Source organism: Scheffersomyces spartinae (assembly GCF_019049425.1).
Source record: "Scheffersomyces spartinae strain ARV_011 chromosome Unknown scaffold_6, whole genome shotgun sequence".
In the NCBI taxonomy this organism is placed as follows: Eukaryota; Fungi; Ascomycota; class Pichiomycetes; order Serinales; family Debaryomycetaceae; genus Lizanozyma; species Lizanozyma spartinae.
In genome coordinates this window covers 533,389-547,976 of record NW_025065053.1, presented here as the reverse complement: position 1 = coordinate 547,976, position 14,588 = coordinate 533,389, and the positions used below count along the sequence as shown (strand labels likewise).

Genomic DNA, 14,588 nt, shown 5'->3' with positions numbered 1-14,588 from the left:
AACCATCCCTTTAACTATGGACCCTTGGGCCCTAACCCCAATGAGAAAGGCCAGTGCACTAAAAGCAAATTCTATGTAGAAGAAAGCTCAGCTTTGGGCCCGCAATACATTACACAATATGACAATGTAATATCTTGTAATACTTTCTACTGAATAATAAAAACCAAAATGCATAATATTCTGTGGCCTTTCAGTCTATGGTTAAATGATGATCTTTGCTAATGTTTGTTATGATATATCAATTATAGCTCTCAAATTGGTTCCTCATGAAATACCAAGGCTAGTATGCCAAGGACACATAGAGCGGAATATTCTGATCCGACGGCTAGCTTCCGAAGAATTGAAACAACGAAATTAGTTTATGCAAGCATTATAACTCTAATCAGGTCCAGCGAACTGGTTTCTCTATTATGTAAATAACATGAGCAAACGCGATACATTCTGATGTTGCAGCAAATAGTCGAAATTATTTGCAATATTAAATTTCTATTTGCAATCATTGTTATATAAGACTATCTCAGTATTGCGTGCCTTTACCGACAGAATCTACTTAACGACATTTTGTTATGATGTAATTTGCGACATGGTTGATGTCTTACAACGACTGTGATTGAGGCAATCGTGCGACATTACGTGATTGTAGATAACACTACCACTTTTAATTATGGAGACTGTCTGAACCAATTCAATCCCTCAACATAACTAGACAGGAACGGAGGCGTTCACTTCAAAACAACAAACAAGCTAAAGCTACTGGTTATAGATAGAGAAGTGGCATTGTATAGTCACGGAATTGGTAAGTACGATTCAAATTCAGTATTATTCTTGATTGGTGGATATTATTTTTGATCATTCAAATTTGCATTTTCCTTCTTTGGTGATAGTTCAACCCCTATAATGAACACTTCAGTTTTTGAAGACATCGAACAGGACAATAACCCTTCATTCTATGGTAACCTGTCGATCTTGAACAATCCCTATGGGACCCAGCAAGGAAATGAAGTAAGTAATCCTGGTAGTCCTCAGAAAGGGCATTTGCAAAGAGATAGTTTTGAGCAAGTGAATGCGGATGACTTTGTTAATAACTCAATAGTGTTGAGTAACAAGATAACCAATTTGATTAATGATCCAAAAGTGGAGATTTTAATTGTATCGACTGAGAAGTTGATTAAAACATCGATTGTTGTGTATGCAATTGAACTTACAAACTCGGAATCAAGCATTATAGTGAAAAGAAGATACAGTGAGTTCAAATCATTAAGAGATAACTTGTGTAAATTGTATCCAACAATTGTGATTCCTCCAATCCCTGAAAAGCATTCATTGTTCACATATATTTATAATTCCATCGATAATTCACTTGAATTGAGCTTAATAGAAATGAGGAGGAGATATTTCATAACTTTTTTAACTGAGTTGATCCGAAATACAACAATACGATCATGCCCATTGTTGCTTAAATTTTTAGATCCTAATTATGAACTATGTTGGATGAATGCCCTTAATGAACCACCGGTTATTTTGCTTCCAAATAATTTATTACTAGCAAATCCTTTGAATCCTTCGGATCAAAATGGACTCTATTCATTGCTCCCTGTAATAAGTGGTTTTAATGCAAATAGTGGAAAGGATTCTTTACCTAACTTAACGCATCTAAGTAACGAATTTGCCAATCTCAAGATCCCTATTGATATTCCCGACAAATTGATTCAAATGGAAGTTGATTACCACAGAATTCATAAGATTCTAAATGACATGAATAAGATAGACACAAGATTATTAAAGAATATCAAAGGTATAATTGACATATTGATTGAATTGGGTGGAAATTTGAACAACTTTTCACTTACAATTTATGATTCAGCTTCAGAAGATCTTAGTTTGCAAATTGAGAAGTTTGGGTCCAATATGGATAAATGCTTTTTGAGTTATGAAACATTCTTGAACCAATCAGCTATACCCAATTGGCAAGAACCTATTCATTCTTTAATTCAGTATTATATGGCAAGTTTGCAAATACTCAAATTTTACAAGTACAAGTTGGTTCAATTGAAGATTTTACATAAACTTAGATTGAAGAAGTCAAACCAACTTTTACAATATAACAACTTGTCGAATTTAAGTAATTTGTCACAACTTGAAATCAATTCCCCCACAATTTCAATGGCAATCAAATCTCGGCAAACCCCAGGTCCTAACGCACCCATTGTATCATCTTCTTCGAAATGGAAGTCACTCTTCAACAACAATCATATAAGCAAGCCTCCATCGGGTTCATTGGATGACACGCATTTCTTTAATAATATTGAGAAGGAATTGAACAAGTTAGATCAATTAATTGGACTTTGTAACTCAGATATCCAGGCACTCTCTAAGGAGCTCCAGGTGAGTTTTGATGTGTTCAATAAGGAAATGGAGCGGAAGTGGACAATTATTATGCTTGATTTCATCAGAGATAGTAAGAAATTATTCACGGAGAATTTAAATAGCTGGTCAGAGTTTAAGGATTCTTTGACATAATCATAGTTGGCATCCTAGGTTATAATTTAGTTTTTTTTCTTGTAAGTTTCTACGTATTATGAGTCTCTATATAGGGTTGATGTTTCGCTACTGTAGAAGATTAGTTTTCTTAGTTCGCGATTTTCTGTCTGCTTCTTAAATAGGAAGTCTAGCTTTGTGGTGGCGACGACATTTGTTAAGTTTGGAATCTGCGACGTTAATATTACTAGCAGTAATACTACCGTCCATTGAGTCTTTAAAGAATCACAGTAATAATCATCCATTATTAGACATTCCCAAAAATGGATATCGATAACGATGTATCTACGCTTTTGGCGACCATCAGGCTGGAAACCGAGTCGCCTGAATTAATCAATGTTTTGTATCAATTGGAAGATTTCTACGAACGTAAGTTATGGCATCAATTGACCTTATCATTAGATGAATTCTATGCCTTGGACGAATCCCAGCCATTCAGAAATAAGATCTATGTCTTATTCATATCAAAGTTTGCGTCAAATTTGAATCCTTTGAAGGTTGTTGATTTTGTATTATTGAGTTTTGATTCGAAACAATCTCATGAGATCGCTACTAGCTTACTAACTTTACAAAGTGAGTTTGAAAAGAGTCACAATGAAGGAGGATTTGCTAGAGTGTATTTGAGTTTGCAATTAGCTCGGTTCTATATGTTACTGGGAGAAGTTTCTAAGGCCGAAGATAGTTTAGAGGAATTGGCTAAGAATTATGATATTGAGAATAGCGATTACTCTCCAAAGATTAAGGCCGCATACTACTTAACCAATTGTCAGTTATACAAGATTAAACGTAATTACAATGACTTTTACCGTAATGGGTTATTATATTTATCATCAATCGAAGGGAAGCTTCCTACTGGACAACAAGTGGAGCTCTGTTATGATTTATGTACAGCAGCATTATTGGGAGATAAAATCTATAATTTTGGTGAATTGATTCTCCATGATATTTTAAATGTATTGAAAGATAATGAATATTCATGGTTGTATCAAATGGTATTCTATTTGAATGCTGGTAATTTGAAGGAATTCGATTCTCTTTTGGCTACTGCTTATGAAAAGCATCCTCAGTTACAACTATCAGATAATTTCTTGCGGCAAAAAATTCGGATCATGGCTTTGTTGGAGTTAGTCTCTTTAAGTCCTACTACAGATAAGACTTTGAAGTTTGGAGATATTTCCAGATTCACTGGTACTCCAATTGATGAAGTTGAATTATTGATTATAAAATGTTTTTCTTTGAACTTAATCAAGGGACAAATTGACCAAATCAACCAAGTTTTAGTTGCGTCGTGGTTGCAACCCCGTATTTTGAATTTAGATCAAGTGAAGGTTTTATTGGATCATTTAAAGACATGGGATGATCTGGTTAATCACTTGGCGCAGAATATGCACAAGAATGGCGGTATTGTTTGGGCTGAATTGTAAGACGCTAGAACTTAAAAAAGTTCTTCCGTACACCACAGATTAGATTAAAGTGTTTGTATTACAATAATATTAATAGTCGCGATTAATACCTTTATTTGAGATTGTAGTATAGTTCAGGTCATCTCTCTCCGAACCATTGACCATGTGATTAGTTGAGTTCATTAAGATACGGTAAAGTCACCTTCACTATTTTCTTAATAAATCCAACCTATTTTGAATAAAATGCTGCTCGGGCCAGACTTTGGCTGACACCATCAAAAGAATTAGGTCGAACTGATTATTTGATCTGACCGTGTCATTCTACAACAATTGTATAGACAGTAAAATTAAAGAGTGCTCTAGAAAGTAATGGAGATAATACAAACAAAACAATTGATGATCTCATAGTTTACTTTTCACATAATGATCTCATACTTATTTTCCACATACCATTGCGTAGTTGTAGTCTAGGTCTCATTATATTATAATATAGTTCGTACTACCACGCACCTATAATCTTATAGTAATAATACCAATTGCAAATCTATATCAAACATGAACCAATTGTAAAGGTTTTACTTCAGTGTCAGATCACGTTTGATCCCGCATCGGAATGCTTGGACTTGCCGAGCTTCCCTTTTTCGGTGGCTAGTGCGAAAGTTAAAAGGTAAAGCAACTCGTGTTCTCTCAAGTACAGCATACAAACAAGCATCCATCAGTGAGTTATGAGGTGGAGCACAGTGTTATTAGCCACCGTGGGTATTGCGGGAAGCGTTCTTGCTAATAAAGAATGGTTTGATGACAACTACTACTCTGAAGTATGCTCAGGAATGTATTCTAAGCTTGATTGGGGTGGCAGTTATAGACCTCATATCGGTATGAAGTTGACAAGATTTGACAATTACAAAGTAGACACCAAGAAGAAAACACAGGATGAACACGATGATATCTCTCTTAGTTATGTGATTTTTGAATATAAGGATATCAATTCCCTTGGAGTGGTGCTAAATGAAGATACTCAACAGAAGAAATATATCTGTGACGATCTGGCAGTTAAACTGGGTTACTGTGATTCAAACGACAAGGGTTTATTCATCGTTAAGAAGGAAGGCACCAATTCATCTACTATCCACACTGGTATTGTCACCCAGTTGGGCCAATTACCTTATCAGTACAATATCTCCAGAACAGGTTACTACTGTGTGGCAACTTACAGCTTATTGGACAAAAAATATAGAGGTATTATTAATTTCCAGAATGCTTTTGGACATTTGTCTGCAAGTGAAATCCCTAAGTTACCTGCCTATGGGATCTTGACCATTTGTTATGCCATTGCTTTATCATTGTTTGGATTCCAATTTTACAAGAAAAGAAAACAACATCAAATCTTGCCGTTACAAAGATACTTATTGGCTATGTTTGGTATCTTGACCTTTGAAACTTTTGTGATTTGGTCCTACTATGACTTAGTTAATAGATCATCCAACCCACTGAATGGGTTTATAGTTTTCTACATGGTGTTCCTTTCCTTGTTGAATGCAACGAAGCTAACTTTTTCCTTCTTCTTGCTTCTTTGTATATCCTTGGGTTATGGTGTTGTGGTGTTGAAATTAAAAAAAAGTGTCATGTTCAAATGTAAAATTTTGGCAGGTGTTCAATTTGCTGCATCTGTATTCTATTTCATATCAAGTTATAGAAGCGCTTCATCCAATGCAACTATTACAGCAAGTTCTCCAGATGATGCATATGCAAGTCCTACGTTTACCGATTTGTTACCAATGATCCCCATTACAATTACTTGTACTGTTTACTATGCATGTATCTTAAATGCTATCAGAACCGTGTCGACCACCTTACATCAACAAAGACAAGTAATCAAGTTAAAGCTCTACAATAACTTGTTTTACATTATTTTTATGTCTGTGTTTATAACTATGGCTGGATTGGTTACTTCCTCATTCTTGTACCTCAGTATGGGCACCACTGAAATGATTGAAAACCACTGGAAGGGCTCATTCTTTTTCTATAATTTCTGGCCTTCAATTGTGTTCTTTATTTCATTCCTCTCAATTGCCTGGTTATGGAGGCCAACAGAGACTAGTTATATGTTAGCACTTTCTCAGCAAGTTTCAACCACAGCTGATGACGAAGAAGAAGGTGAGGAACAAGGCAATGGTTATCATCAAGCTGGAACTGAATTTGAACTTGATGACTTATCTTTAATGAGCAATGACGATGAACGTGGTCCTAGAAGATTATCGCATGACTCATTTGAATTATCAAGAGAAGGATCCCCAATACCACCTGAAGCTCCCCCTAAATACGATGAAGAGGACTCGTTGAAGAAAAAGAATATTGTGGATTCTCCCGAAAACTCAAATACTCTCTTTGAGCTAGGGGAAGAGGAAGATGATCACCAAGTACAAAAATCAGACTCACATACGAAGAGCGATAAATAAAATAATGTGAAACCAAGAGTATGTGTTTAGCGATGTACGTCCGGTATAGAATTATTGTCAAAATCAAGTATTTGCAACGTAGAGAATATTGATGTCATCTTCAGAATCTTGTATGGCAAGCCAATAATGCTGAGGGGTCTTGGGAGTTTGAATTCATATCGATTACAATTAAAATGTCTAGAACCGGACCCTTTAAGCATTCTCATGAAACTAAATGACGTAAGATGAATATGTATTAAAGGTGACTACAGTGGTAAGTTGCAATCATTAAGCATGTAGAGGTTCCAATGATGTTGCAGATTATCCCTTTATCGGAAAGCCGCCCGGCACCTACCGAAAGCTGCCAGAACCAATTGTATCTCTTTTCCTGAATACACACTATTTGGATATGAAATACGATTGAAATTATGCCAGACATTTTGTTGATGCAACTAGGATGCCTCCCTTTTGTTTCTATACGTAACAATACACATAACTTTAACCTTTAGCCGATACCATAACGATGACTTTCTCCTATTAAATCGCGGAAAGTAATCTTACTTCTGAAAGTACGGTATTCTCAAATCATCCTTCGGGTACGGTTTATGTGAAGCTGCATCTTTTGTTCTCTGTTGCCCCGGAATTACTGCCGATTGTACTACATGGAAAAACAATAAACAATGCAGGATTGTTCTGCGCTTGAACATAACTTTCGACCGCATATGCAAATGCCTGCATTGTAGAAGTACGCAAGGCCATCAAAGAATGCAGATCCTTATATGTTCTACTTTTCAGCAAAGCTCGACCTCACCACGTATATATTCTTGTAACCATCGACTTGGCACATTGAACAAAAATTGTCATTTTAAAAACGGCACAGATTCTATAGCTTCCCAGGGGGGGTGGGCTCAGTAGACAGCTGTGAGATAGAAATTTTTATGTTCCGGTCCGGAAAGAACTACAGCTTTACGTTTTGGTTCCGATCTTCTTAATTGCTGCAACATTTGATTCCTATTTGCCAAATAGCGCAATGAACAAAATTATAGTGTAGTTTATTATAGTTTATACTATGTTAGATTGGCTGGGGTTAATATGGAGTACTCCAGATTATCTCATTATTGCACTCTAGTTTGTTTAGTTCAGTTTAGTCAATTAGTAAAGAATACATGTTGCATTTCTGGAGTTGTTAAGAAACGCTTGGAGAGAACTTTGGTGTTGGTGTTCTTTGACTAGTTTTAGTACAACAATGGACCAATATCTGGTGTTTAAACTCAGGTAGTACTACTAAGGTTGTTGATGATTCCATTATGATAAGTTCATCGCCTAAGTTTCTTAATGGTGACCTTGAATGCCAAACTAGCAAGATTGAAACTAATACTTTGGTACTTTAAGGTAGCACACGTTGCACCTCCATCCCTTACGTCATTTAAGAGTTAACCACTATTGATATTAGAAGTTAATTATACTAGACTAGTAATACTAATATCTAAGGGACCTAGAAAAGAAGTGACAGTTTAGAATTAAGTTCAGCAGAAGATGTTCTAATAGGTCAAAATAGATTCTTTCTTCGAAATGGTAACTAAAAAATACAGTAATACCCCATAAGAAACTTGTTAGAAATCTATTTACCATGTCATTTACCTAAAATTGGTGCTCATGCTATGTATATTTAAGGTAGTATACTATGCATGTTGATCACACATATGTTTCGCCTATTTTTTTTTACATTGCTTTTAAATGCTATGATATTGCAATCAGGCTGATCAGTTGAGAGCATAATTTATAGTACATATTTCACCTGCGTCATACGTAATATGATCTAGTTTCAAGTGTTATTTCTGTTATGGCTTAAAGCAGGTTCATAAAAGGATATGTAAGCAGTTTCGATGGCAAGAAAATCCCCAAAAAAAGTTGTATACCACATAAAATTCACGCTTAACAAATACTATGCTATATAAAACGTTTATAAGTCGTTTATAAGTCATTTATAAGCCGCTTCTATTTGATATTTGTATTGCAAATCCACTTTTAAATGGCTTTTGGTCACTTCTTATCTTGTAACCAAACCAAACTTACCTTTATACTCATCTAAGGGAAAAGCGCGAACTGATAAAAACAAACTGTGGATAAATAATCAGCCACCCAGACTTGCGCCATAACTGATAGAATGCCTTCAGAAAAGGCAGTATGGATGCCTCCATCTATGAAGCGCTCAAACTCTTTATGGCTGTCTGAGCCCAAAAGTGCCAACGGATCCAACGGAGTAACGAGTTCTCCCACAAATAGTAACGATATAATTACCTTGAAAGTGGTAGGGGATAGCCCTGTTCCTAGAAGTGAGCAGAGAACACTGCAAAGATCGTTTAACGATAATTTAAATAGAGTGTGGGTTCCACTTCAAACAGTACTTGCACCGCTATCGACCGTAAAATGGCATTCGGACAGTAAGGATACCCAAAATGGGAATCCAAAGAGATCAATTCTGCTAACTGCGAAGCAAACCAAAAGTGCTACTGATAAAACTAGGAAACGAAGAAAGAAGGTATTGACACCAGTGGCGGCTGATTTTAATGTTAGTGGCTTGATAGTAGATTCTCCCGAGCCACAAGTTAATGGTATTACCATCGATACCAACGTGAAACTGGTAGAATCATGTAATAGTTCAGGCAATAGCAGCCTCATTCAGGAGACGGACTTGTTTTCAGAAACAGAACATCCTAATACTCAATCAAAAGAATCATCAGCCGTTCCTGTTGACTTTGAAGAGTCAGTTATCCCTCTAGATTCAACTGAAGATAGTGATATCCAAGAAGTAAGCCACATTAGTATTAACACCACCACCGCTTTTAGAGCAGCAGCTAGTCCTTCACGAGATAGATTTTCCATTGAGACATTTGTTAAAGACCCTGCCAGAGAGGCAAAAATTAACAGGTTTGTCAGACGAAGAGGATTGGTAGAATATTTCCGTACCCGGCTGCAAAAGAAAATAACCAAGAACCATTTGGCTGAACTCATACTATATTTGGGATACCCGGAGTTGTTAGTAAATTATGAACATAAAAGTGTCAAAGAGCTTTTAAAATTGCTCTATCAAGAAGTTAGTGTTTCCAGTATCCATAGAATTGACCCGAGAAACGAAACAATTTCCGACTTGAAATATTGTTTACTACATTCCAAACGTATCTTGGTGATAACTGGTGCAGGGATTTCCACCAGTTTAAATATTCCGGATTTCAGATCTCCCAATGGTCTATATCCAATACTAGCTCAGGAACTAGCGAACCCAGCTGATGTTTTCACATTGAAGCACTTTAAACTGAATCCAGAGTTATTCTATTCAGTTGCCTATAGAACACTACCACCAGAGAATGCCAATGTATCAGTAACACATTCCTTCATCAAACTACTACAAGATAAGGGTATTCTTTTGAGAGATTACACTCAGAATATTGATAATTTAGAGGTCAAAGCCGGTTTACATCGTGATAAACTTGTTCAGTGCCATGGCTCTTATGATGGAGCCCACTGTATCAAGTGTAACCATAAATACCCTGGGAACTATGTCTTCCCCTACATGAGGAGGAAACAAGTTCCTCTTTGCAAGTATTGTCAACCTGAGTCTGAACAAATTCACGATAACGTGATCAAACCAGATATAACTTTTTTTGGAGAAGCACTTCCTCGTGCTTATACTTCTCAATTTGGATCTGATTTTAGCTCGTGTGACATGCTCATTGTCATTGGAACTTCATTACAGGTGGCACCAATATCTAAGGCCATACACAAAATAGCTGCAAGAGTTCCCAAAGTATTGATCAACAGAGAGCTTGTGCCATATGATAATTTCAATTATCATTTACTTGGTGATTCTGATATTATTGTAAATTTTATTGCTAACCTAATGGATTGGAAAATTGATAATGAATCAGCATCACCGAAATCATGTAATATAATGAAGGATAATTCGGTAAAGAATGTATATAGATTTGGGAGTTAAATATAGAAAGTAATAAAATATGCTATACTATTATTAATATAAGTATGTAACGGGTTCAACCAAGCTCTTCCAATCTGGTGGTTAACTTTGATTCAACCTCTGACCAATTATCAATCAAACCCTTATAAAAGTTGATTTCTTCATCACACAATGAAACCATAGCATCTTTTAATTCCTTCTTATTAAACTTATCCCAATTGGGGTACTCATCGTTAACTATTTTGTCTGTAAGATCATTAACTAACTGGGTTTGAATGGCTATTTCATTCTCCAAGTTTTCTATCTTCTTCCGTAAACGAATTATCTTATTGTCTGCATTGGACGAACCTATACTAGAAGATGCTGAGGTTGAAATCGTATCCTTGATTAACTGAGTTGTTTGACTTACTATTCCACCACTTTGAACAGTGTGAAAAGCTGGGGTCGGTGGTGCCATAGTTGATGAAGTTTGAGGTCTCGATGTGGTTGATCTTTCCATATTCCCACCAAGAGAAACCAAATCATTTCTTGCTTTCAATAAATAATCTTGTAACACTTGCAAATCAATTCGTTTGTTATGATGCAACTCAATTAAATTGGTTAAGCTTATAATATATTTTGCACAGTCTTTCAAGACGTTTAAAAAAGACTCATCAACGTACCGATGAAGCAGATCCCAATTCTTCAGGAAATACTCAAGCGAATCAGAAAACACTTTCAAATTCGTTTCCAATTCATGATTTTCAGTATTAGGTACAGAATCTGCTTTTGTATCTTCGCTATAGCTATAATCAACCTTTGTTGTTCCATTACCTGTAGTGTTACCACCTTCAATTGACGATAACTTTTGGAGTTGCACCAGAAACTGATGATAATCAACACTCAAGTCGCTGTTGCGTTTATTTAATTTTGAGAATAACTTGTCCAATTTAACTAAATTCTCGTATAACTTTTTCAACTTATCATTGATTTCAAGTATGTCTTTATTTGTTTCCCTTTTATGTTTGCTTGATGTTAAAAAGTTCATTAAAGTTTCGGTCAACAAGTCTTCATTTACAACTTTATTAACAATGCTGTCATCTGTATCAAAATTCTTGCTTAATTTGAGGTTTTTCGAGAAGCTATTCCAGTCTTGAGTGTCACTTAAGAATAAATGGAAAACTGATGATTGTGAAAGAGTCTTGTGATTAAGAATGAATTTCACAAACCTGTCCAAAGAGTGTAATCTCTTATGTACAAAGTCAGTGCTAAAGGTATCACCAGTCAAGTATTTGAAATTCAGTTTCGATGGTAACGGAGGGGTCATGAAACCAGGATAATCATTAACCAAGCAATTGTGTAAGAAACGGAAATCTCCATATCGTCTTCTCGTTTCTATGGTAATTGACTTTTCTTCAGCGAGATCAGTTTTGCCACAAAGCTTCTTAAGTTGTGGATGATTAGTGGACGTGGTTATCAAATACGATATATACGGTTTAGAAGCAGTGTCAAGCTCTCTAGTAGGGGTAGTTACCGTAGCTGAAATATTATACTTCTCAAAACTGCGGATTTCTTCTTCCTGTTGTTGTTGCTGCTGTTGTCGAAGTATTTCTTGATCCTTGTTCATAGAAGTACTTGCAGATTCAAGAGCATTACTGCTAGAAGGTTTTGGTGTAAATTGTTGTTCTAAAGAAGACACTTCATCTTCACCACTAGGAGAAGTGGAATTAGGACTCGAACCCAAAACACCACCAATATTATCACCTGGAACAATTGTTGTTTCCACGTTAGCAGAAGTGGATGTTCCAACATCATCATCTGCCCCCGGGTCCTGTTGTTCCGTCTCCTTTTCTTTATCGGGTTCGACTATCTCTGATTCAAGATACGTAGGTGCGGGTTTATCCCGTTGAGTTTCAGGTTCTTCTTCCGTAATTGTCTCCTGTTGTTGTGAAGCGGAGCCTTTCACCTCGTTCCTGTCCCACTGGACAGATGTAAACTGATCTTCCAGAGTCATTATTGTTGATTAGAAGTAAGAACATATAAAAGGAAATCGCCCCTTAATCCCTAAAGATGAATTTGTTGGTTATCACTCAAATGGAGTATATGCAGGCGTGGCATGGAGAATATACTATACACTTGACATTGAGTATACTTGTTTGAGATAATCACTATAAGTTGAAGTAGCAGCAAGTGACTTACTTTGTAGTGAATTTTTTCTCATGAGCATCAGTAAACGGATTGACTTAAGATATTCAAGCTCTGTTAAAATGCTAAAAAAAAACGATAAAATACTACAACAAGAAAGGAAACCTCATGGCCACTAAATGATCAACCAAACAAATGAAGCAGTAAGTGATACTCCAATCAAAGCCGTAATAATGCCCGCACCGGCCTTGTCCTTTGAAGTCAAGTTTAAAGGCTCTGCATCTCTATTTGACGTTCCAAACCCAGCAGCTGGGTTACCTAGAGATGATCCTCCCGTGCTGGCTGTTAATGGACCTGGTCTATCATGGACTCGTAAACTCTGTATCACTTCCAACGCACTCATTTGTTCACCCAAACCCCAATATCCGTCCCATCCTTTCCATGACCAATTCAATCCACAAGTATGACCATCTGTACCTCCAGAACATGATTGAGCAGCAGCTACAGCACTACTCTGAATATACTTGTCAATTGTAGGCCTGGTGGAGGGCACCAACACACTGGTAAGAGCCAAGAAACGCGCAAAGTATGCCTTAAATGATCTTTGATCATTATTACAGTTAGACTTCGTTGCACCTTGACAAGCGGCTTCATACATAACTGGGTTTTCGGTCGTTCTATTAAAGAACACAACAGAACCAGCAAGCAAATTCTCAGTTCTGTTACACCATTTCTCTTCTTGGGTGTAATTACATAAGAAGGCAGCTCCATTAAGCATTAACCCTTGGTTATATGTCCATTGTATTTCGGTAACGTGAGAACAGTTAGTATTGTTTAAACCATCATAAACAAACCACAAGTTCCAATTTTCTTGTAATTTGAGTAATTCGACTTCTTCCATCCAATCCCAAACTTTTTCAGCCCAATCAGCATAGGAATCGTTACCTGTGTATCTTGCCAAACGAGCTCCGATATTAAACAAACACCCATTGGAAACTGAATTTTTATAATCATAACCCATATTCCATTGGAAAATCTGCCATCTCAAACCTCCACCACAATGTGCTACATCCCAACGAGCTGCCATGGTGTTGAATACACCTTGAGCGAGAGCCAACCATGCTTTCTCTGGATCTTTAGGATTGGTAAAGTTCTTTTCAGCCGCAGCCATAACTGCTAATCCCCAAAACCCTTGATCATCATTTCCTTCGGTAGTTGTTTGGTTTAAAGGCATATAATTATTTTGCTCACCTGTTTGGTATTGTAGAGAAGTTGATATCACATCCACATAAGTGTCGTTTTCCATAAGATAAGAAAAGTCAATAAGGGACCCCCATGCACCACCAGCTTCCCACCAATAGTATGGATTGGTGAACATCCCCACAGTTCCACCTTTTTTGTACCCTTGGTAATAATCCATCAACCCTGACAGAATTAGTCCTGTAGCCTCTTGGATCGAAGTAAGATTAGTGATATTTAAATTGATTGCCATAACTCTGGACACACATAGAGCCACAGCCCCAGTACGTATGAACAGTACCATCATCACGGCTTTAAGACAGGTTACAGATTAAGTAGGATTGTAGAAGAGAGGGAGAAGGAGTAGTACTAGGTTCAAATACAAATCTCCATCGTGAAAATTGCAAGGCTAAGTTCTAGGTTTTGTGTAACAACTACAATTGAGGTTGCGCTGATATAATACGCGTACAAGTGTTGATACCACCATGGAAAAGGTGATTACGATGATGATTACGGTGGTGATGATCATGCTGACGTTCATATCATTGGATTAGTTATCATCATAGTGTGATAACTATCAAAACATGGACTATGAAATTGTACTACTCGAATGCATCTGCAAGAGTTTATTAAAGAAGTAATCTAGTATTCAATTTATACATATCATCTTAAAACTGCGCCACAAGTCTTAGCGCATTCATCAATTATATCAATAACCATTGCTCCTATTAGTAGTATCAGTGTAAGAATTGACCAGTGTTGTTTTCATTCCTTCACTTTATTGTCCGCGCACAGTTACATCATAGGGTCATAAAAAGCATGTAAAGACACACCCACGGTTAAAGTAGAATGATTATACTAAGGTAAATC

At 36.6% G+C, this 14,588-nt stretch overlaps 6 protein-coding genes across 6 annotated transcripts; 4 read left to right on the top strand and 2 right to left on the bottom strand.

The window, feature by feature from the left end:
* Positions 1 to 897: 897 nt before the first annotated feature.
* KQ657_004473 (uncharacterized protein) lies at positions 898 to 2,520 on the top strand (the record flags this gene model as incomplete). The annotated part of the gene is made up of 1 exon (XM_043195142.1): positions 898 to 2,520. One exon carries the CDS (start codon positions 898 to 900, stop codon positions 2,518 to 2,520), a length of 1,623 nt encoding a protein of 540 aa, XP_043050339.1.
* A 281-nt stretch (positions 2,521 to 2,801) lies between these two features.
* Positions 2,802 to 3,962, top strand: RPN9 (proteasome regulatory particle lid subunit; the record flags this gene model as incomplete). Its single annotated transcript, XM_043195141.1, has 1 exon — positions 2,802 to 3,962. The coding sequence occupies one exon, from the start codon at positions 2,802 to 2,804 to the stop codon at positions 3,960 to 3,962; it is 1,161 nt and encodes a 386-aa protein (XP_043050338.1).
* Positions 3,963 to 4,666: 704 nt separating this feature from the next.
* KQ657_004471 (uncharacterized protein) lies at positions 4,667 to 6,400 on the top strand (the record flags this gene model as incomplete). Its single annotated transcript, XM_043195140.1, has 1 exon — positions 4,667 to 6,400. One exon carries the CDS (start codon positions 4,667 to 4,669, stop codon positions 6,398 to 6,400), a length of 1,734 nt encoding a protein of 577 aa, XP_043050337.1.
* Positions 6,401 to 8,546: 2,146 nt separating this feature from the next.
* SIR2 (Sir2p) lies at positions 8,547 to 10,376 on the top strand (the record flags this gene model as incomplete). The annotated part of the gene is made up of 1 exon (XM_043195139.1): positions 8,547 to 10,376. One exon carries the CDS (start codon positions 8,547 to 8,549, stop codon positions 10,374 to 10,376), a length of 1,830 nt encoding a protein of 609 aa, XP_043050336.1.
* Positions 10,377 to 10,431: 55 nt separating this feature from the next.
* SNX4 (Snx4p) lies at positions 10,432 to 12,348 on the bottom strand (the record flags this gene model as incomplete). Its single annotated transcript, XM_043195138.1, has 1 exon — positions 10,432 to 12,348. The coding sequence occupies one exon, from the start codon at positions 12,346 to 12,348 to the stop codon at positions 10,432 to 10,434; it is 1,917 nt and encodes a 638-aa protein (XP_043050335.1).
* A 306-nt stretch (positions 12,349 to 12,654) lies between these two features.
* DCW1 (putative mannan endo-1,6-alpha-mannosidase) lies at positions 12,655 to 14,025 on the bottom strand (the record flags this gene model as incomplete). The annotated part of the gene is made up of 1 exon (XM_043195137.1): positions 12,655 to 14,025. The coding sequence occupies one exon, from the start codon at positions 14,023 to 14,025 to the stop codon at positions 12,655 to 12,657; it is 1,371 nt and encodes a 456-aa protein (XP_043050334.1).
* Positions 14,026 to 14,588: the final 563 nt, after the last annotated feature.